Consider the following 24,249-nt stretch of genomic DNA (forward strand, 5'->3'; position numbering starts at 1 on the left):
CTCTAATTAAATAGATACTTATGTACCTAGAAATGATTTTTGGAAAAAATAAATAGCAAACTATGAGGCAGCTACAGTTCAAATTTGACCCGCTTCCAACTGAATCGACGAGAATTTGTCTTTTTCACCGGAGATGGATCAAAGCTTTTGACACCCAACCATTTTGTCAATTGTGCATTAAATATGGCCTAGTATTTTAGAAAATTGATTTGGTACAATTTTGCAACAAATATATGGTAGGTCCTTCACAAAAAAAACTCATTTCAGGCACTCGGAAAATGGAAAATGAATTTTCCGTGCAAAGAAGATGAAAACTCCCTTAGGCAACATTGTTTGGAATTCCAAGATGCACCCTTGTGCACAATATGAGATCATTTGAACAAACTATGCCATGAATGTGGCCATAAGATTGATCATTTAGCTTGAGAGCCAAGAATCTTCACGCATGATAGCTCATTTCTGAGAACACTTTTTTAAAATAATTGCCGTATTACAAGTTTATTATTTTTCCTGAAAACTTGGTCACATATGATGACACAATGTGAAGGTTTTACAATTTTTTGATTTTTTTTGAATTTTTTATGCCCGTTTCAAAATGCGGTCAAAATGGCGGGCTTGACCATTCCTAGCTAATGGTTGAATCTTGGAAATTTTTTGATGTTTCTCTGATTAAATAGATACTTATGTACCTAGAAATGATTTTTGGAAAAAACAAATAGCAAACTATGAGGCAGCTACAGTTCAAATTTGACCCGCTTCCAACTGAATCGGCGAGAATTTGTCCTTTTCACCAGAGATGGATCAAAGCTTTTGACACCCAACCATTTTTTCAATTGTGCATTAAATATGGCCTAGTATTTTAGAAAATTGATTTGGTCTAATTTTGCAACAAATATATGGTAGGTCCTTCACAAAAAAAACTCATTTCACGCACTCGGAAAATGGAATATGAATTTTCCGTGCAAAGAAAATGACAACTCCCTTAGGCAACATTGTTTGGAATTCCAAGATGCACCCTTGTGCACAATATGAGATCATCTGAACAAACTATGCCATGAATGTGGCCATAAGATGGATCATTTGGCTTGAAAGCCATGAATCTTCACGAATGATAGCTTATTTCTGAGAACACTTTTTAAAAATAATTTCCGTATTACAAGTTTATTATTTTTCCTGGAAACTTGGTCACATATGATGACACAATGCGAAGGTTTTACAATTTTTTGATTTTTTTTTGAATTTGTTATGCCCGTTTCAAAATGAGGTCAAAATGGCGGGCTTGACCGTTCCTAGCTAATGGTTGAATCTTGGAATTTTTTTGATGTTTCTCTGATTAAATAGATACTTATGTACCTAGAAATGATTTTTGGAAAAAATAAATAGCAAACTATGAGGCAGCTACAGTTCAAATTTGACCCGCTTCCATCTAAATCGGCGGGAATTTGTCTTTTTCACCAGAGATGGATCAAAGCTTTTGACACCCAACCATTTTGTCAATTGTGCATTAAATATGGCCTAGTATTTTAGAAAATTGATTTGGTACAATTTTGCAACAAATATATGGTAGGTCCTTCACAAAAAAAATTCATTTCGGGCATTCGAAAAATGGAAAATGTTTTTTGCCAAAAAACTCATATCTCATGACACCTTTTTAAAGATATTTATCTTTTTTCATGTTTGTTAATTTTTTTGAAAACTTGTTCACATTTTGGTGACACAATGAGGAGGTTTCCATTTTCTTTTTGAATTTCTCAAGTCATAAAATAGCTGACATGATTTTAACACATTATTTTTAGGCAATTATGACCTATTTGAATGGTCATAACATCATACTGCATTCTGATTGGTCCATAGACGTCTCACGCGGATCGTGAATCATACGCAGTCGGATGCTCGCGGATCCAACGGCCGTCCTCAACCCTTCCACACCAACCCCAAAACCCTAGATAGCCATTTTCCATCCACCCCCCGCCTCCTTTCTTTCCCACTTCCATCTCCTCGCTGTCTCGCCCGATGGAGAGAGAGAGAGCGAGAGCTCGCCTCCTCCCTTCCAGATCGCCGCCGCCACCTCCCTCTGGCGGAGCTCGCCGCCGTCCCCCACGCATACTTCCCCCTCCAAGACAGCAAAGCCGCGCCCTCTCCCCTCGGATCCATGGCGCTGCTCAGCGCCGGCGCGGCCACGGTGGTGTGGGCATGCCTCGCCATGCCGCTGCCCCCTACAGTCGCCGCCCCCTCCACCCCAGCTTCACCGGCGACCTCCCTCCCTTCATTCCTCGAGGGCGCCCGAAACCATAGCCCCTCGCGGACGGGGCGACAAAGATGGCCAAGGATCCCTCCTCCGCCCGTGTTCCGGCAAAGACGGCGCCGGATCCGCAGCCAACTGCGGCGGCTGCTGCACTAGCAACAGGAGACGGCTCATGGAGGGTCCTAGCCGGCCGCATTCTCCACCCCTTCTCTTGTACATGCGGGATCTCGCTGCTGCTGCCACCGCCGCCGCGGTGGCCCTTGACGACGGCGAGGTAGGAGGCGTGCTGGATGCCCAAGTAAGCCCTCCTCCATTACCTGTTCTGACTCTCCTCCATAGCCTGCTGCATCTCCTTCATCTCATGTGCCACTGCTTGCTTTGCTTTGCTTTCTTCCTAGGGCAGATGCAGATCCCATCTCTTCTTGTTCTATGCCGGGCAGACCGCGACCACGGCAAGAGGAAGGAGGCACGACGGGCTGGACGACAAGGTGGAGAACCCGGACACGGAGGGGCGCCAGATCTTGCCTCGGGGTCTCCTGATCTAGCCATACTGTCGCCGGATCTCCCCCCTCTCCCTCTCTCTGTGTTTTTCTGTCAGTAGCTAGTAGCATAAGTTGGAGCTGGCTGAACCAGGAACTATCTGCATTTATTCAACTAGATCAAGTACAAGTACATTAGTCCGTAATCTGCTATTAATACAATGTCCAAGTCATAAATTTCCTGAAGTAGTGCATGTATATATTTATGTGCTAGTTAATTAGAAAATGGATGTGATTAGAAAATGTGTTCATCAGGTCTTGTGTAATCATAAAATTTGTGATTCATATTCTCCAGCTAAATGCCTTACCTGTGTATTATACACTTTATTCTTCTTGCTGGAGTACTAGAAGAGTAGTGCTATCTTGCTGCTGGTGACACTCCATCGACTACTCACTGTTAATTTATTCCGAGTGGCCATAATTCCCTTCCTAGCAGCACCACAGAGTACCACCTGCTCTCTTGTCTCACCCATCACAAGAATTTACTAGAAGTATGTGTCTTGGGTACTATCTAGGTCCCTTCTACTACTACACCTAGTTACTTGTGTGTATCCTATTACTTACTAGTTAGTACACATGTGTAGTAGTACTGTACTATAATCTTCTTCCTCAACTACTACAATAGTACTTGTAGTAGTGGTGTGTTACTGCCAGTGACAGTTTATCGAGTTTATTAACTCCAAATGAAGTGAACTGGGCATAATTCTCTAGATGCAGTACATAGTGCTATATGTTTCCTTGCCTCACCAACAAAATGTACTAATATGTCTCTTGTGACACGCTAGGTCGATTCTACGCCTTCGAGAAACCTGTAGTACTTGTATCTCTGCATGTTTGAGCACCCGAGCAGTACTTCAAAATGGAGTAGCTTAATTCACTGAATTTGGTTGTAGTACTAGTTGATTCACTGAGAAGATTCAGTAATGAGTTGATTCACTGAGAAGACTCAGTTTTTTGTGTTGGCTTCTTTCCATTGTGTAGCTCGCTGTGTGACAAGTCTGTTCATTCCTCTAGATGTCGTGTCACTTGGCATAAGTAATTAAGTAGGAATAGTTTCAGGTGAATCGTAGCTTTGCTATGGCTTCATTTCATCTGATACAGGCATGAAATTGAACTGCACTTGATGTAGCGCCATTATGGTCCCTGAAATTAGCTTCTGTTATTGAATTTTTTATTTCCTCGCCTGAGAACAACGGTATCATCATATTCTACCAGGCCCTTTGTTTGTTTCTGTGAGCTTGCCTCTGTGGCTAGCACATATCATATGTGATCCATGCTGTCTCTTTTCCGCCCACTGAAGCTTGGAGCAAAGTGGCATATTACTTTTGTGATAACTGAGAGAACCGCGAGGCTTTCTTTTCTACTTTGGCATATAATATTAGAATTAATACTATTTTTTAATTTGTTATTAGGCTATTAGTGCGAAACTTCCAAGTTATAACTATCCTTGCATTTCTTACTCCAATTGTGAAAGGACTATATATAGTCTGTGTGCTTCTGTGAATATATTTGAGTACATTTTTATCATGCTGCTGTAATATGTAATGTAGTGTAGTTTTCAAAGCATGTCTGCTATTGTAATTCAGTATTTATATGCAGCAACAGATTATCCAGTACTGTTGCCTACATGCTTCTGGCCGCTGATACTTTTCATTTTGCTCAGTTCTTCTTGCTTCGGATTGCTTCCTCCCTGACACCCCGATCCAGATGACGGCAGCAGCGATGGCATCCACACTCAAGCGTGCCTACCTCTCCATCTATAACTGGTCCGTCTTCTTTGGACGATTAGTTGCTTCCTCCCCACTTTGAAATCTCGATCTCCTTTCTTGTTGATGGGCTTGTTGAATGATTCGTATATGTGTGGATGTAGGGTGCAGGTGCTCTACTACGTGCTGCTGGATAGTTTACCTGGACGTGTACGTCGCCAGTTGAGAGGCGTCTCCATCTTGCGCAGACCGCCGTCTGTGTCTATCATTGATCAGTTATCTGTAACTTGCCGACGTGTTTTCTAGGTCGCTAGTTTTGTACTTTGCCTATAACTGCATGAGTCATTCTCGCTGAAATGACATGATTTAGCTTTTAGTTCTTCTGGCCAAACATGTGTTTTAGCCTTTTGCCTTTGCTTATCAACAGTTGTTTTGCTTGTTTTTGAGCTACTGCCACTTTGAGCTGATGTAGGCCTGTAGTTATTTATTGCAACTGAGCTTCTATATTGCATTGTTGGACCAATTGATTGCCACCTCTTAGATGTGCATTGCTGTTCTTATCTCTGTACTTTCTAGTTGTGCTAATTTTAGGACATGTTCGGTGAATTTAGATGTTGGGAAGTGGATCCTGAATGCACTTTGTGTTTGCTATATTCAGATTTGTACACACAGTTTTTACTGTAAAAAAAATCTGTAGTTACGTACGATTTGAATCACTACACCTGAATCTGTAGATTTGCACATACAAATCTTCAGAGATTGGGGCATATCAAATCTTGATATATCCACTACATCTTCTTGCTGAATCGAGTGCTCTCTTTTATAGGTCTATGAATTTCCTGAACTGGTGCATGTATATATTTGGGTGCTAGTCAATTAGAGAATGTCTGTGATACCATGTTTGTACTACGTGCTAGTGTTGCTGTACTGATGCAAATACTACTTCTGTACTTATGGAGAAATCTGTGATCTGCCAGTTCGCGGCGTCCATCGCTTCTGTCCAAGCGCTCTTCATCTTGTGTGTCATCTGCAAGGCAATCAAGTTAATTAGATGTTGCTCTTTTCATGATCTGCTTCATACATACATGCATATGTATTGCTTCCTACCTTCCTGCCTGCTACATCTCTGCTAGCATAAATCAAAGAGAAGAAAGAAATCTACCTATTTTTATCTGTAGCCTTTAATGAATTCTATGAATCTGTAGCCTTTAATGAATTCTATGAATCTGTAGCCTTTAATGAATTCAATGTATGACTGTGATGAGAATTATGGTACTACTTGCTGTTTGCATCCTATACTTTGCTTGTGAATGATGCTATGTTGTTCTGCAGACTATCATATATTTTTGTGTTGTTTTTGCTGAATAGATTGAATATCTTTGTTACACACTGTAGCTTGTAGCTTTGCAAACTAACCTTCTCTAGTTCTCTTACTTTTCTGCAGATCGCCCATGGCGTGGACGGCGACGACGACAGGAGGACGCCAGTTCTAGTCGGGAACATGGCCTTGTCCTGCTCGAGGAGGAGGGACGCACCTAGGCACCGGCCCTGTCCCGCAACAAGGGGTCTGCTCCTCTGCTTCCAAGGCAATCAAGCTGCCCTGCCTGAGCTCGACAATTCAAGCCCGACCACGACCACGCACCGCTCCCAGCAGGTACCACCTCCCTCTCCCTCTGCTCACTAACATGCTGCTAATCTCCCTGCATGGGCTGCTGCTATCGTAATTTTTATAATGGTTGATGTTTGTTAGCTAGTTGTAAACGGCTTGCTTTCTGCTAATGGCCCATTAGGTACAGTAGCTATGCACCTGTGGTGGTCATGGCCTTGCTGCTTCATCAATTTTTTTTAGGTCATTAGCTAGCTATGCTATGCATGTGTTCGTTAATTTGCAAGAAATAATTTCTGTCCTTGTTTTCATTTCCTTGCTCTAGTCAAATTTATCATTTTTTAATACTATCACTAGCACATCAGAGTACTAATACTTGTTAGATTTTGAGTATGCCACTGCTGCTAAAACAACAACAGCAACCATCAATTACCATAGCATGCCTCTGTTTTGGTAACTAGTTGCTGCACTCAATTAAATTAGCCTACCGACTAATCTAGTACATTATTAATTGTTGCTCCTCCACTTTTTCGGTATCTCTTGTTTTGCAATGGTACAACTATAAATGTCATTTTCTTGAATGGTCTGTTCATAATATATTTGCCCCAGTTTTTCTAATTCTTCTCTCATTCATGTAACAGGGTGACAGGAAGCCATGTTGCCATTTTGTTTGTTCCCAGCCCCGACTGGTCGTCCGACGAGTCCGCCATGTTGTCATTTTCTTGTAAAGTAGTACTGTATCACACTTGTAGAGCTCGTTACACTTGTAGGGCTTGTAAAGTACTGTATTACACATGGTCATATGTATTGGCATGGATAGAGCTTGTTACTGTTGTTGCCAATGTATTATGTGATCTGGTTGCTCTTATTTGAAGTATTATGTGTGCTATTTGTCTGCCAATTTAAATACTGGTTGAAATATGAAGAATATGAGCCTGATAGATGGGACCCACTTACTAGAACATGACAAATGGGACGCAGTTACCAGAACGTGACAACTGGGACCCATCTGACTAGTGGACCCATTTAATAAAAAAGGAAAATGAAATTGTTTAGACAAAAAGGCCACGGCCAACAATAAAAAAGGCTGCAACGTTGGGCTTGGCCCATGAAGTCGACCAAAAAATTGACAGAAAAAATCAAATAGGTTGAATTGTTGGGCCAGGCCCATGTAGAACAGCGAACTGGACCAGGCTGATTTTAACCAACGACCTTTTCAATTGGTCGCAATTTTGCCACGTCAGATTGCCACGTCGGATCCGACGTGGCCTGGGCAGAGAGCCAGTGACCAAAACAAAAGGTCATGGGTTCAACGACCTTCTGTTTTGGTCGTAAACGTCTACGACCTTTTCACAGAGAAGGTCGCTAATTTCAGTTTACGACTGCCAGCTTTTGACCTTCTGTTTTTGGTCACAAAAAGGTCGCAAATGAAAAACTATGACCTTTCAACGGCCAATAGTGAGGGTCACAAGTTGACATATTTCTTGTAGTGTGGGGTCTATTTCTACATAAATAGATCTTCTCTACATCATGTCATCATTCTTATTGCATTACTCTGTTTCTCCATGAACTTAATACACTAGATGCATGCTAGATAGCGGTCGATATGTGGAGTAATAGTAGTAGATGGAGGAAGGAGTCGGTCTACTAATCTTGGACATGATGCCTATATAATGATCATTGCCTAGATATTGTCTTGATTATTCGAAGTTCTATCAATTTCCCAACTGTAATTTGTTTACCCACCATATGCTATTTTTCTCGAGAGAAACCACAAGTGAAATCTACGGCCCCCGGGTCTCTTCTTTATTATATTTGCCTTCACGATCTATTTTTATTTGCTTTTCTTTTCAGATCTATTAATCCAAAAATACCTTGCTGCAATTTATTATTATTTATTTTATCTCGCGTTCCCGCGAGATCTATTTATCCAATCTACTACAATTTTACCTATCTTTTTACCCGTGAGGGATTGACAACCCCTCTCTTACGTCGGGTTGCAAGTTTTTGTTCTTTGTGTGCAGGAGCTATTTACGTGGTGTTGCGTGGTCCTCCTACTGGTTCGATAACCTTGGTTTCATCACTGAGGGAAATACCTACCGTAGTTGTGCTGCATCATCCCTTCCTCTTTGGGGAAATACCGACGTAGTTCAAGCCGCATGAGAGATCAACCCCAACAACTTCATCGACATTTAGCGCAAAGAGTTCCAAACACCAGAAAAGAGTACGACTCCTTGGCTGATGTTGCAACCAGTGTGATCCACCGATTCTACAAAGACATGAAGAAGAAGATCGACAGGGACGAAGACCATAAACTGTGGGGGATCAGCCCACTGCGAGAAAAGCTCATCAAGTATGCAGCGATAGATGCGTACGCCACCTACCAGTCATGGAAGAAAATCGACAACATCAAAACAGGTCTGGAAATTTCAAAAGAGCAGGCACATGACCCCTACTACCACTGCCACTATGCGGGATGAAGAGACATCAAAGTTTGTGTTCGTGTTGCTTGCACTTGTTCTTGTCCTTTACCTTGTTTCAAATTCGTAGTTTGCTTTTGTTAGGTTAAACCTGTTTGCTTATGTCGTGTTTGTCAGGGTGGAACAAGTTTGCTTATGTCAAGTACATAGTTTGCTTATGTTGTTGAAAAAGTTTGCTAGCTTCCTCATTTGTTTATCCATCATTTGAAGTTGATGTAGCTTTTGAATGAAACTTTGTGGCTGCTCTTCCCCACTAGTCATGGAGCAACTAATCACACATGGATGTTTCATGTGTAGTTTGGATTCACCATTGTACGAAAAACATAATGTTGAAAACATTCAGTACAATTTGGCCTGCTTAACACGCTTGTAAAAACAAATCCCTCAGGATATCCCACGTCAGAGTTGAAACAAAAAAATTAGAACTTCATGTACTATTGCCCCAACACAACTTTTAACAGTAAACATAGGCTTGTACTGGCACCATATCTTTCACAAAACACCAGCGGACTAAGAATAACAGCAAATAGTACCCTTGTACGCTCAGTACAACTTAGTCCTGAATGGTAGTACTATAACACTAAATAGTTTTCTAGTTTCAGAAGAACACAAAAAAGGTACCATCACACTAAAACACTAAGTTCCAGCCGAGGACAACATTCAGTACTAACAAGATCATGCTTCTACTCGTTAGAAAATTAGTAAGTACTGCAACAGAAAAGCGAAGAACCATCAGTACGCATTTCTTAGTCTCTAACATACTAGGAGTGACAGTACTGGTACACTTGAACACACAGTACATCTTTACTACAATAAAAAGGAACAAGAAGCATCAGTTCACATTCCTTATTCATTGACAGACTAAGAATAACAGTACAAGTACAATTGAAATCTCAGTACTACTTAGTTGATACTGCAAGTACTATGATGATACCAAATACTGCCAGAAGACCCTTGTGAATAACCACAGCCGAGAAAACTAAGGCCAAAACTCAATCAAAAAAGATATTAGTTTGACCAAGGAGAAAATTCACAAGAACCACAACAAAAATCATCAGTCCACGTTGCTTGAGCAGGGAGGTACTAGTTTCAAAATAAAAAAATTGACCGCCCAAGGACTAGCCGGTCCTACGCAGGAGGATAGAATTGGACTCGAGCCCACGATGGAACCATTAGCGAATCCATAGTAATTGACACTGCGTGGGGGTAGCCAACCAGGGCCCACAGGTCATGGAACAGAGAGCAAGCGTCGTGTATAAGCGCTCAGGTAAGTATACAGAGGAGTTCGACAGACATGCCACAACAACGCTTATAAACCGGTTGGGAGCCCTCTCGGCTAGCGAGGTTAGACTAAACTCATAGCGCTCGCGAGCCAGCAGTGCACAGTAGCGCGCACGGGCCATTTGGGCCGAAAAGGGGCCCAATACGCCTGCTACTCGGAATCCTCCATCGTCTCCAAACTGTCCTCACCCCACCCCATAAGGCCCGTTGAATAAACGAGAGCGCGGGGCAAAAAAATATAAACTACTACAGAAAAGTTCAAAAACCGAATATAGAAAAGTTCAAATACATGTTCGCAGGCAATAACTTTTATTTTTAAAAAATAGCTATGCACCATGGATAAAAGGATAAAAAATACGCTACAAAAACAATGATACTTTAAAAAGTTGAGAACTTAACATGCTATATGTTAAATTTAGCTAATTTAAACGAGTTGATTAATTTTTTACTTTGTAGTTCAACTACTAAAATGAAAGAAGTTCAAACAAATATTGGTTGTCAATTCTGCTAAATTTCTTATATTTAAATAAAATCTGGCTAGAGATCACGTAACAATTTCGTCGTAAATAATCTCAATCCCAAAAAAAACTTCAGTTCTAACACATTATATGACATCAGTTCTACAAAACCTGGAAGGGTCAGTCCACTCATGCAACATCCACAATACTACTGTGACACCAATTTTAAAAGCCTTACATTGTATGAAATTACAATTTAGTACTCACAACACTATACCATAAGTACGCGAAAGAGGGTACATAAACTATAAAGGTCCAACTTAGGTTGGGACAGATGAAAATAATATAAGTGTCACTTTTGAGCAACAAATCATAATGCACTTGAAAAAAGTGTTTCAGTTCAACTAGTGTATAAGACTTGAGTGCAAATAAAACTTAACCAAAACAAATCCCCGAGAAAACAAACACGAGTGAAACAGCTGTTCAACCACATTCTCATCACAGAAATAAGTTTGTAAAACGTTGTGGCACACTAAAAACATCACAAAGTATACTGGTTATTACATAGATGACAAAACATCCAAACCCTACATACAAAGCCTACAATCTTTTCAAGACATAAATCACACAAGTATCCATTCAATACGACAATGATAATCATTTCTTCTATGCACGAGGAGCCAAAGCCTGAACCTCCTCGGGAAGCTCCATCACCAAAACTTGGTTATTCCGGTTGAACACCACTGTATACAGATCCTTAGCATTCCAATAAACAATACGCGACTGCAAAACAATAAAACAAATAAATCAAAATCATGACACAGAAAAAGGAAAAGACAATCAGCCAAACAGAGAAAGTGAAAGCTGAACTAGAACCCACAACATTATTTCGAATGTTCTCGACGATATTTTCACCATCATAGGTTCCCACATACTTTAGAGTATAATGGCCACATTCATTCGGCCCTTGAAATGGAACCTTGACAAACGTTGGTCTCTTTGCTAAAACCCCCCATATGAGAGGCTTGCTCGCATTATACTGAGCATCACCATACACAACCTTCATTACTTGGACCAATCTAGAGATCTATAAAAAAAGAAACCACACATTTCAGGTCTCAGAAAAGCAGAAACAAAAGGTGAAAAAATTAATCTAGTAGAGATAATAAATATCACTCACAATATTCTCGCGGTCTTTGTGACAGGTGTTCCTTGAAGGACGATGGTTCTTCCCATACTGTAAAGGGTCAAGGATGTCAACGGTACTTCGGTACCGATTCATGACATATAAGTAAAAGTGCGACACTTTCAAATCCTTTGATAAAACCATAGGTTTGAATAGAGGCATCATAACGTGAAAACAAATGACCAAAAGAGATATTAAATATTCAATATAAAAACCCGCATCACAGCAAACAAATAAAATGAAAATCAGCTAGTAGATCTCACAAGGTCGGAAGTGAGCAAGTCTTCCCCATCTTGAACATAGCTCTTGAATTCTATTGTTGCACTCTCCACATTAAACTCTTTCTCTACATCACCGTAAAACGAACAGTCAAGCACAACCTGCGAAAAGGCAAAAAGAAATAGACAGGGAAAAAGGATCAACAAGGAAAATATCTTAAAAACTCGTAAAATAATAGGTAGTCTCACTGGTACAACGAGGTGCTATACAAACGATTTTTAACCCCTTTCCGCGACGGTGTTGCGAACCGTCGCCAAGTGAGTGACTGTGATAGGGGGGTCCTTCCCACACGACCCGGAAATCGTCGGGGATAGGCCCTCCTGGCACACATGCTCGGCAAAATGAGGTCGTGTGTGATGGGCGAGCGATCAAATACGGTTATACGTACAGTTGTGCTAAAAAAATACAATTATACATGCCAATCGTTTCCAGTCGTAAGTACATCCCACACAGTCAGCCCCGGCTAAACGTTTCCGTTCGTATGTGCATTCCACACAGTCAATTCAAGGAATACGTTTCCGTTATTATGTACATCCCACACAGTTAATCCAGGAAGTACGTTTCCATTCGTATATACATCCAACACAGTCACTCCAAGGAAAACATTTCCGTTCAAAGGTGCATCACACACAATTTTCCCCATTAAATAGTTTGTGATAGCGTTGCCATTGCACATGATATTAACAATTTTATCATTTGTGTTATTGAATGCATCACACACGGTGCGTAGAAGAAACTGTGTGGCAAAGGCTATCCATCACACACTTTTTATGTGGTAAACGTTTGCGCAAGGTGGCCTAACGCAAACAATTTTCAAGAGGATGTCGTGTGTGATTGTTCATTGACCCAAGATGGTTTATTCCTAGAAACTGTGTGCGTTGCCTGAGGTCATCGCCTACGGTGTTTTCTCAATAACCGTTTGCAATAGAAAAACCCAATTAGCAGGCTAATTGCCCTATTATTAATAATCCATTTATTAATCTAATTGACATTTCATATTAAGCAAACAATATATTTCATTTTCATATTAAGGAAGCAGGATCTCATAATTGAAATACATTAGAGTACAACATCATATAGCTTCAGCACTCAGCTACCCCATTACACAACTGCACCAACACCAAGTTTCACATGCAACATCTAGAACCTTTCGAAATTAGCATCATACATGGTACATAGACAGATAGATCTCATCTGGAAAACTGCTGAAGCGGAAGGCGAATATTGAGCCTTCATTGATATCGAAGGTCTTTGCAACTTTAGGCCAGTGCATATCCATCCTTCATCCTCTTCAGGAACACTTCAATATTGAACCGTGGGTGTTGTATGAATACCTTCCTCGCCTCCTGGCCATACAGGTGGTTTGAGAGGTAATCATCAGTGAACTGCTTTGGAAAGGCCTGAAAACAAGGATATGCATAAATATCTTCTCTAGATTGAAATGGCGCAAATGAATTAAAAAGACAAGGTATAGCAGTTAGTACCATCCCGTAGTGAACTGATGTCTTCTTCATTGTGGAGACAAAGACGTTGTTGTTTTTGTCGCTAATTTCTTTATCGTAACAATCTTTCTGAGTTTCTTGACTTGACTGATATTCATGGACAACTCATTTCCACATATGCAAAAAGGGTCAAACAGTGGGTCAAAACCTTTGATAGCAGGACCTACATGTGCAAGACCAAATTGTTAAAAACCTAATATTTAAAAACAAGAAGTGGAAAGGTGTGTTATTAACTGCAACATGCCTAATATTTAAAAACAAGCAAACATAGTCATTCAAACTTGTATTGCGCAGGTCTAAGTACACTAGTTATTGGCCCTGTTTGGATCCATGGGCTAGAGTTAGTTTGAGCTAGTTTTGGCTCAAATAGCCCTAAAGTATCCAAACATGAGGGCTAGTTTGAGCTAGTTGCGTCTAACCCACCCAAAACAACTATCCCACCCAAGAGGTGTTGATTGGGGCTAGTTCTCCTAGTGCATTTATTGTCAATCTAACACTATCATCCAAACACCTCTTTGGCTAGAGTTAGTTCAGAGTTAGTCATTGTTGAGTATCATTGTTATTTAGTAAACGTAGGATAGGGTAGGATTTATTCTACCTTGACTTGTAGTCCAAGATGACCATGTACTCCTATATACATGCTCATGAGGCTCAAGCAATACAATAAACTATTCCCCCAATTTCTCTCTCTCTCCCCCTTTTAACTGTCATGAGCTAGAAACTAACTCTAACCTCTAGCTAAGTTAGAGTATCCAAACAATGCCATTGTTAAATTAAATGGAAAGGTGTGGTAAATACTCCCTCCAGTCCTTTTTACTCTGCATATAAGAATTGGCTGAAGTCAAAATTCATAAAGTTTGACCTTATTTATATGAAAAAATATCAACATCTACCATGCTAAAGTTATACAATATGAAAATTTAAGTTATGACACATGTACTGATATTGATTTCATATTGTGAATGTTTGTTTTTTTCTATAAAGTTTGATCAAACTTTACGAGGCTTGACTTTAGACAAATCTTATATGCGAACTAAAAAGATTCGGAGGGAGTTCAACATGCTTAACAACAACCAAATATAGTCATTCATAGAGCTATTGTTAAAATTGGCATTGATGAAATTGAACTGCACAGTCATACTAGCACATATAGAACATCACACTGTTAATAGCTGAAATAAACCAGGCATACTACGAACAACCAAAGATGGCAATTGAAATTGGACATATGCTAACTACAAAGAACTGAACAACCATAAAACATAGAAATAAACAAGGCGTAATGCAAACAACCAAATATAGCAATAAATACCGGACAGGTTCTCACTACAAAAGGGGTTCGAGAAAACAAATCATGGGTTTCCTCACTTGTGACAGATTGGCTCCTCCTCGTGGTCACCATCGATGAGGTCTGGCTTGCCAGCTAAAGATCCCAAGCCAGCGTCACAGAACGTGTCCTTCAGAAATGAGAAAAGGGGCTCCATGGCAATGAAGGATGGCAAATTGTTCATAACGAGCTACAGGAGATCAGCGGCAGGGCCATCGATGAGATCGACGGCAGTCGAACCCGAAGGGTTGGGGGTGGGCAACTTAACCTGTGACATAACCCACGTCAAGCCATCGGTGTCGATGACGTCGATGTCGTAGCCGGCGTCCATGAGATGCCAGAATACTCTAGCCCGCTGATTGAAAGGCTCAATCTAGGTCCAGTCATCGTCGTCAGCTTCCTTGGCGACCACCTCATCGACGTCGGGCGAAGAGGCCGCGGTAAAACTCTTTTGGGCCATTCGCTCCTCAAGCTCCCCAGGAAGCGTAGTCGGGCTTAGGATGCGACGCTCTGGAGTGGGGAAGGGGGTGGGGATGGGGATCTCTAGGAAAGGGGGCATTTCGCAGGCGTCATCTAAGAAACTCAGGGCGGCGAGGGTATGTATATCGGTGTGTAAACTGCACGGGTAGACCGACAGAGGTCAATGATGGAGGCGGCGCGGCGGCGGCGGTGACCTAGCTAGGTTTGGAGCGAGGGAGGGGTGGTGTGTATGTGTGCGAGCGGGTGATTCAGGGTGAGCGAAGGATTTGGGGTGTGTGTGTGGAGGGGGTCCAAGGTGGTGTTTGCGGAAATGTCGCGAGTAATCACTAGGCGGGAGTAAAATGGCGGGGCTACCAAAAATTTGGATCAAGGGATCGAAGCAAAGCTGGGCAGGAGTAACGAACATCACACACGGTTAAGACATAATAGTCGTGTGCTATCAAAAAGAAAACCACTCCAGCCGAGCAAATATTTTTGAGATTGCGATGGATGCAGGAGGGAGTAAAATGCTGGGGCTCCAGTTCAAAAAAAAATCCGGGGATACTGAAAATTTGGATCAACTGATTGAAGCGGAGCGGGAGTAACGGACATTGCACACGGTCCACACATACGATTCGTGTGCTATCAAACAGAGAAACCCTCTATACGGGTATATATTTTCGAGATTACGAGGTAGAAGATATTTTCGAGAGCGGGTGGCAAGCCTCGTGGAGCCAATCTACTGTGCTGATGTGAGTGACTACAAGGGCATGGGCGTGGCACACGGGTAGTCTGACCGAACCGTGTTGCTACTTCTTGAGCTTGCGTTAGTTTTTCCCTTGAAGATGAAAGGGTGATGCAGCAAAGTAGAGATAAGTATTTCCCTCAATTTGAGAACCAAGGTATCAATGCAGTAGGAGACAACACACAAATCACCGAATACTTGCACAAACAATCAAACAGCTTGCACCCAACGCGATAAAGGGGTTGTCAATCCCTTCACGGTTACTTGCAAAAGTGAGATCTTATAGAGATAGATAAACGATAAAGTTAATATTTTTGGTATTTTTGGTTTATAGATCGGAAAGTAAAAGATTGCAAAAATAGTAGATCGGAAACTTATATGATGGAAAAGAGAAACATATATGACGGAAAATAGACCCGGGGGCCATAGGTTTCACTAGAGGCTTCTCTCAAGATAGTAAATAATACAGTGGGTGAACAAATTACTACCAAGCAATTGATAGAAAAGCGCAAAGTTATGATGATATCTAAGGCAATGATGATGAATATAGGCATCACGTCCGTGTCAAGTAGACCGAAATGATTATGCATATACTACTATTACTCCACACATCGACCGCTATCCAGCATGCATCTAGAGTATTAAGTTCTTAAAGAACGGAGTAACACATTAAGTAAGATGTCATGATGTAGTGGAATTAACTCAAGAAATATGATGAAAACCCCATCATTTTATCCTCGATGGGAACAATAAAATACGTGCCTTGCTGCCCCTACTGTCACTGGGAAAGGACACCACAACATTTTACCCCAAAGCTAAGCAATTCTCCCATTGCAAGAAAAACCATTCTAGTTGGCCAAACCAAACCGATAGTTCGAAGAGGATTACAAAGATATCAAATCATGCACAAAAGAATTCAGAGAAGATTCAAATAATATTCATAGATAAGCTGATCATAAATCCACAATTTATCGGATCTCGGCAAACACACCGCAAAAAAGTATTACATCGAATAGATCTCCAAGAACATCGAGGAGAATATGGTATTGAGAATCGAAGAGAGAGAAGAAGCCATCTAGCTACTAGCTATGGACCCGTAGGTCTGTGGTAAACTACTCACGCTTCGTCGGAAGGGCAATAGAGTTGATGTAGAAGCCTCCGTGATCGAATCCTCCTCCGGTAGGGTGCCGAAAAAGGTCCCTAGATGGGATCTTACGGGTACAGAAGGTTGTGGCGGTGGAAAAGTGTTTTCGTGGATGCCTCTGGTGGTTTGGGGATATTTGGGAATATATAGGCGAAAGAATTAGGTCAGGAGGTGCACAGGGGTCCCACAAGGGTGGGGGGCGCGCCCTACCCCCTTGGGCACGCCCTCCGTCCTTGTGGACGCCTCGTGGCTCCTCCGACTTCATCTCCAAGTCTCCTGGTTGTCTTCTGGTCCAAGAAAAATCATTGGGAAGGTTTTATTCCGTTTGTACTCCGTTTGGTATTCCTTTTCTGCGAAACTCAAAAACAAGGAAAAAACAGGAACTGGCACAGGGCTCTAGGTTAATAGGTCAGTCCCAAAAATAATATAAAATAGCATATTAATGCATATAAAACATCCAAAACAGATAATATAATAGCATGGAACAATAAAAAATTATATATATGTTGGAGACGTATCAAGCATCCCCAAGCTTAATTCCTGCTCGTCCTCGAGTAGGTAAATGATAAAAAACAGATTTTTTGATGTGGAATGTTCCCAAACATATTTATCCATGTAATTTTCTTTATTGTGGCACGGACGTTCTGATCCGTAAGATTCAAGACAAAAGTTTAATATTGACATAAAAACAATAATACTTCAAGCATACTAACAAGGCAATTATGTCTTCTCAAAATAACATGGCCAAAAAAAGCTTATTCCTACAAAATCATATAGTTTGGCTATGCTCCATCTTCATCACACAAAACATTCAAATCATGCAGAACCCCGATGACAAACCAAGCAATTGTTTCATACTTTTGATGTTCTCAAACTTTTTGAACTTTCACGCAATACATGAGCGTGAGCCATGGACATAGCACTATAGGTGGAATAGAATATGGTGGTTGTGGAGAAGGCAAAACAAGGGAGATAGTCTCAGATCAACTAGGCGTATCAACGGGTTATGGAGATGCCCATCAATAGATATCAATGTGAGTGAGTAGGGATTGCCATGCAATGGATGCACTGGAGCTATAAGTTTATGAAAGCTCAAAAAGAAAACTAAGTGGGCGTGCATCCAACTTGCTTGCACTTGAAGACCTAGGGCAATTTGAGGAAGCCCATCGTTGGAATATACAGGCCAAGTTCAATATTGAAAAATTCCCACTAGTATATGAAAGTGAAAACATAGGAAACTCTCTATCATGAAGATCATGGTGCTACTTCGAAGCACAAGTGTGGTAAAAGGATGGTGACATTGCCCCTTCTCTCCTTTTCTCTCATTTTTTGGGCCTTCTCTTTTTTTATTTTGGCCTTTTCTCTCTTTTTTTCGTCACATGTGTCGGATCTCGGGTTCCGGCAAAACCCTTGAGGTTCGAACACTGGGGTGCGCACGAAGATCTCTCCCCCCCTCTAGCTCGCTCACATCAAGATCTCACGGCCTAGCTCGACAAACCCAAAGAACAGAGGGACACAAGATTTATACTGGTTTGGGCCACCGTTGTGGTGTAATACCCTACTCCAGTGTGGTGTGGTGGATTGCCTCTTGGGCTGAGGATGAACAGTACAAGGGAAGAACAACCTCCTGAGGAGAGGTGTTCTTGTGCTCGGTGAGCTTGTGTGGGTGAGGATGGTCTAATCCGAGATGAGCCTCCCCCTATGGTGATGGCTAGTCCTATTTATAGAGGCCCTGGTCCTCTTCCCAAATATTGAGCGGGAAGGGATTCCACAACGGCCAGTTTGAAGGGGAACAACTAGTACACGCTATCCTGACAAAAGGTGGTCTTCGCCTGCCAAAGGCTCTGGTAGTGACGCCGTCTTGGGCTCCACGGTGACCTCTGTCTTGCCGTCCTTCTGGTCTTGGTCTCGTTGCACCGATATGGAAACCTTTGCCTGATGCCTCGGGACTCCTCGCCTGCGCTTGCCCCTTTAGCACCAAAGAGGAAACAAGGACACCGTGCGTCCTGGCGCCCGCCTGGCCTTGGTCGTCATGGCTTACGTCATAGGAACCTTGCGAGGTTCCCCTTGCCTTGATCTCTCCGCCCCTCACGAGCCAGCCTGGTGAGGCTGCCCCCGAGGAGGTCTTGTGTCGTCCGCCTCGCGAGGGTCTTGAGTGTTTGCTGGTGAAGATGGGTCGTACAGGGCCGCTGGTGGAGCCACGTCGTGGGCCGCAGGCAGGCAAGTCTGGGGACCCCCGTTCCCAGAACGCCGACAGTAGCCCCCGGACCCAAGGCGCGCTTGGACTTGGCTTCGAGGCGAAGCCAAAGGGCAAATGCGGAGCGCCACGGGCCCCAACAGCCTGCGGCCTTGGTCGACGCGTGGCGATTGATTGGACGTGGGCGTCTCCGCTTCCCCATGGTGCCTCGACAACTGCCCGACTTGACGAGTCCCTGCTGCATGCAGAGAAATATCATCATTATCTGTGATTGTGGGGATCGCCGGTTGGCCTTCTTCTGCTATAAATGAGGAGGGGGGCGGAGCCCCCGTCGCCCATCTCTTCCCGTTCCGCTCGCTTCCTCTCCCTTGCTCCATTGCCAGTAGCGACACCCATGGCACCTGCGAAGAGGTTCTCAGCCGCGGAGAAGGGAAAGGCTCGCCAAGAGGGGCCCGGCTCTCCGCCGCCCAAGCGTGGGTGCGGCCATCCCCGCAAGCACACCGCGACCCCCGTCGTGGCCCCCCGTGGCCGCGGCGGCGCCCTTTAGCGTGGTAGGAGTCGCCCAAGTCGTGGCAGCCCCGTTGATGAAGGGAGGCGCGCCGTGGTCGCCGGCCTCCCCGGCCGTGCTTCCACCCGGCAGAGGTACTGCCGGAGTTCATCGTGTGGTCGAAGAACCCGGCCGGTTCCTGGCTTCAGCTCCTGCGCTTCTTCGTCGATGAGCTGCCGGCCACAGGTCCAGGCGGGCTCTGGCTACAGGCGGACGGCTGCTGCAGCAAAGCTTCTTGGGTCACGGTTGAGATCTCCGTCGCGGGCAACGCAGCCCTGGCCCGCGGCTGGCAGACGTTTGCCCGCGCGCGCGGCCTGGGCAGGCGATGCACCCTCCACTTTAAATACAACAGCAACGCGACCCTCTACGTGAGGGTGTTCGGAGAAGACGGTCGGCGTGCCGGGTGCTGGCCCGAGGACAACGACGGCGACGAGGTGCTCGGCCTTGGCGACGGTCGTGACGAGGGTGAGGATGGCCTTGCCCTCGGCACTGGCCGCTGCTCGTCTAGCTAGGGCGGTTCTTCCTCCAGCGACAGCTACAACATCGGCGGCTATGACCAGCCACCATGCCGCCACGCCCACTGCGAAGGTGGCAACGGGTCATCTCGTTGCCGTGTTCCAGTGAAGCGTGAGGAAGGGTCTGGCTGAGCTCAGGAGAGCGCCATGTGCCCATCCTCGCGAACTGTCGCGGGAGCATGTGCCACTTTTGTTTCATTTTTCCTTCCTTCCTTCCTACATTAAGAGAGAGACAAGTATGGGGCCCCGCTGGGGTGTTCAACAACTATGATTTCCAAGTGGCTATGCTATGTTTTATCTTTCCTATGTTACGTTGCCACATCAACGCTTTATGTAGGTGTGCAGGAATAACTTAGCTCGACGTGCTCGAAGTGGTAGTTTCCGCCTCATGAAGCGTGCATTAGTACCTGACGAGGCCTCCATGGCTCGGGAGGCGTCTAGGCACTGCAAAAATTCATTAGGAAATTCTTACTCTTCGTGCTCTTCCGAGCCCTGGTCGCAGGCGCAGCCGGCCATGACCCAGCGCCTCGCATCGCGTACCTGAGGGGTATGGATTAAGGCAAGTACGCCAATTTGCGAGCTCGAGCGAGGGTGCCTTGCGAAGAACAGGAAAAACGCTCATGAGGGCCCTGTCCAGCCCCCTCGCGAGGCATGCGAGGGAGAGAACGGGTCAAAACGAGGAACCAAGAGCAGAAAAAAGGGGGGGGGGCAAAAAGGGCAGGGGAACCAAGCCAGCGAGGAACACCAGAAAGCAAATTATCATTTAAGAGGGGCAAGCCAACCGCGGAAAGCAAATTAAAAGCCGCGTCCGGCACCTAGTCTAGTCTTCTTGTCTTCTCACCAGCGCGGAGCTAAGTGCTGCCACTAGGACGTGGGAGGGAGCCCCCGAGGCCCGAGGGCGGCACTCCTGAGACTCCGGGGCATGTACAACCCCACTCATTATTACGTGAGTGTCACGAGTGGAGACCTTCACAGGCACTAGGCCTTCTTCACAGGCATTGGGCCTTTCTTCAAGGGTAGAACCTCCGGAGGTGCTGGATGTTCCAGGCGTTCTGGATGGGGATCCCGTCTTGCGTCTCCAGGCGCGCGGCGCCAGGCCTGGAGACGTGGATGACCCGAAACGGGCCCTCCCACATGGGTGAGAGCTTGTGCAGCCCTTCCCTGGAGAGCACTCGCCTCAGGACGAGGTCACCCACCTCGAGCGTCCTGGAGCGGATGCTGCGGCAGTGGTACCGCCGCAGCGCCTGCTGGTACCTTGCGGCTCGGAGCGAGGCTTCACGGCAGCGTTCCTCCCCCAGCACGAGGTCCATCCCCCGCATGGCGTCTTGCTGTGTTTCGTCGAACGCCAGGACCCGCGCGGAGCGCTGCCTGACCTCGTGTGGGAGAACCGCTTGCTCCGTAGACGAGGAAGAACGGAGTCTCGCCTGTTGGCTTGGTGGCGGTGGTGCGGATGGACCACAGCACGGACTGGAGCTCGTCGTGCCAGCCCCTGCCGCAGGCCTCGAGCTTCTTCTTGAAGGTCCTGGTCTTGAGGCCCCTCAGGACTTCCGCGTTGGCGCGTTCGGCCTGGCCGTTGCTCCTGGGGTGTGCCACAGAGGCATAGAAGATCTGCGTTCCAAGGTTAGCACAATATGTTTTGAAGAGATTGCTAGTGAACTGTGAGCCGTTGTCGGTGATGATGCGGTTAGGGACCCCAAATCGGCTTACGAGGCCCTTGATGAACTTGACTGCTGACCCGGCTGGGATGGTGCGGACGGCTTCCACTTCCGCCCACTTGGTGAATTTGTCGATGGTGACGTAGAGGTAGCGGTAACCTCCAGGCGCTCGAGGGAATTGGCCCAGGATATCCAGCCCCCAGACCGCGAATGGCCATGAGAGCGGGATGGTCTGGAGACCCTAAGCTGGCTGGTGGATCTGCTTGGCATGGAATTGGCAGGCCTCGCAGGATTTCACCAGCTCAGCCGCGTCGTTGAGCGCCGTGGGCCAGTAGAACCCGCTGCGGAAGGCCTTGCCGACTAGGGTGTGCGACGATGAGTGGTGCCCGCAGTCTCAGCCGTGTATGTCAGTCAGCAGCTCATTCCCCTGTTCCCAGGAGATGCATTGTAGAGAAACATCATTTGGCCGCTTTCTGTATAGCTCACTGGCCTGGATGCAGTACGCCGTAGCCTGCCTGGCCACACGCTCTGTGTCTTCTTCCTTCTCCAGCAACGTGCCTTGCGTCAGGTATGCCTTGAACTCCTCAATCTAGCACCCCACCTGAGGCTCGAGCGCTAGGAGCAGAAGGGCTCCTGAGGTTGGGCCGCAGGCGGGGGCCCCGAGGCTGGTTGCTGGGGGGAGTTCCTCCTGAGTTGGCGCCGGTTCCGCCGGTAGGGGTGCTGCTGAAGGCTTGAAGAGCCGCTCCTCGAAGACGCCAGGCTCTTGGGGTAGTCGCTTTGATGCTCTCTTGGCGATGTCGCCGGCCTCCTTGTTGGTGCCACGAGGCACATGCTGTAGCTCTAGGCCCAGGAATTGCTTCTCCATTTTGCGTACCTCCGCAAGGTATGCCTCCATGTGCTCATCCCTCGGCTCATACACCTTGTTGGAGAAGTTGACGAGGATCTGCGAGTCTCCTTTGATGGTGAGGCGTTTCACCCCCAGGGCCACTGCAGCCCTGAGGCCGGCGAAGAGGCCTTCGTACTCTGCGATGTTGTTGGAGACCTTCTCGCCCTGCTGGAAGCAGAGCGCATGGAGTAGTAAAGCTTGTCATGAGTGGGCGAGATGAGCACGACACCAGCCCCCACGCCCTGACATGCGAACGCGCTATCGAAGTACATGACCCAGCCATCCGGCGCTTCACTCCCTGGCAAGAGGGATCGGTCCTCGCCAGCTTCGAGTTCCGGGGTGTTTGTCCATTCAGCCACGAAGTCGGCGAGTGCAGCCCCCTTGATGACCCTGGTTGTGCTGAACTCCAAGTCAAACGCTTGCAACTCGATGTTCCATTCGGCCACCCTTCCCGCAGCATTGGGGCTCCTGAGTACTCTCTCCAACGGGTAGGCTGAGACGACCTTGATGGGGTGACCCTGGAAGTAGTGGCGCAGCTTACGCGAAGCTACCAGGAGCGCGAGCAAGAGCTTCTGATGCATGGGGTATCGTGCTCTCACATCCCATAGCACTGTGCTGACGAAGTACACCGGGTGCTCGACGAGGGTGGGAGAGCTGGCGGAGTCTTCAGTTCTCGGGGGCTGAGGTGTTTCCTGTGGATCCCCAGCTTCAGGGGCCTGATGACTTGCCGGGGCAGCCGCTGTCTCAGGAGCATTGCCTTGGTGTTGCACCTCCTCGTCCGGCTTGGCGGCTCCATTCGGCGGGCCCTTGGCCTGGCGCTCCTCTCTGAGGGCCACCAGCGCGGCGCTGGCAGAGTGGGGTGTGGCAGACAGGTAGAGTACCAATGGCTCGAGAGAACGAGGTGCCACCATCACTGGCGGGCTGGTCAAGTATCTCCTGAGGTCTTCAAACGCTTGGTCAGCCTCCGGGGTCCACTCAAATGGGCCCTTCTTCTTCATCAGCTTGAAGAATGGTAGGGCACGCTCTCCCAACTTGGAGATGAAGCGCCCCAGCGAGGTCACGCAGCCTGCAAGCTTCTGCATCTCCTTGAGGGTATGTGGTGGGCTCATGTCTTCGATTGCCTTGACCTTCTCCGGGTTAGCCTTGATCCCCCTGTGGGACACGAGGAAGCCCAGTAGCTTGCCGGAAGGGACACGAAACACGCATTTCTCCGGATTGAGCCGCAAGTGCACCTGGCGCAGGCTCGCGAAGGTTCCTCCAGGTCCTGAATCAAAGTTCTCGCCTCCCGAGACTTCACCACAATGTCGTCGACGTAAGCCTCAGCGTTCCTCCCGAGCTACTGCCCCAAAGCGATGTGCATAAGCCGCTGGAAGGTTGCCCCTACGTTGCACAATCCGAACGACATGCACGTGTAGCAGTATACCCTGCACAGGGTCAAGAAAGCCGTTTTCTCCACATCTTCCACCGCCATCTTGATCTGGTGGTAGCCTGA

The 24,249-nt window shown here is 45.8% G+C and overlaps 1 protein-coding gene across 15 annotated transcripts; it reads left to right on the forward strand.

Annotated features, from left to right (window-relative positions):
* The first annotated feature begins 1,963 nt into the window (after window positions 1-1,963).
* On the forward strand, window positions 1,964-6,970 carry LOC109769711 (uncharacterized). Of its 15 annotated transcripts, none has more exons than XM_040387285.3 (6): window positions 2,009-2,543; window positions 2,644-4,550; window positions 4,655-4,700; window positions 5,468-5,524; window positions 5,935-6,144; window positions 6,738-6,970. In XM_040387285.3, the coding sequence occupies exons 2-6, from the start codon at window positions 4,492-4,494 to the stop codon at window positions 6,822-6,824; spliced, it is 459 nt and encodes a 152-aa protein (XP_040243219.1). In that variant the 5' UTR covers window positions 2,009-2,543; window positions 2,644-4,491; the 3' UTR covers window positions 6,825-6,970. The 15 variants fall into 15 exon arrangements, 4 of the variants coding, with proteins under 4 accessions (XP_020184031.1, XP_040243219.1, XP_073352865.1 ...); XM_073496764.1 differs by having other exon boundaries at window positions 2,649-4,550; XR_005754651.3 differs by lacking the exon at window positions 5,468-5,524 and having other exon boundaries at window positions 1,964-2,543; window positions 4,655-4,796.
* The last annotated feature ends 17,279 nt before the right edge of the window (window positions 6,971-24,249 follow it).

The sequence above is a fragment of the Aegilops tauschii genome, chromosome 4 (assembly GCF_002575655.3).
Source record: "Aegilops tauschii subsp. strangulata cultivar AL8/78 chromosome 4, Aet v6.0, whole genome shotgun sequence".
NCBI classification, from domain to species: domain Eukaryota; kingdom Viridiplantae; phylum Streptophyta; class Magnoliopsida; order Poales; family Poaceae; genus Aegilops; species Aegilops tauschii.

Bases quoted from the DNA above. Each gene is read 5' to 3' on its own strand.
- LOC109769711 (XM_040387285.3), top strand. From the start codon at position 4,492: ATGACGGCAGCAGCGATGGCATCCACACTCAAGCGTGCCTACCTCTCC. The intron at 4,551-4,654 runs GTCCGTCTTCTT...GTGTGGATGTAG, and splicing joins TACCTCTCCATCTATAACTG to GGTGCAGGTGCTCTACTACG. The intron at 5,525-5,934 runs GCAATCAAGTTA...ACTTTTCTGCAG, and splicing joins TCTTGTGTGTCATCTGCAAG to ATCGCCCATGGCGTGGACGG.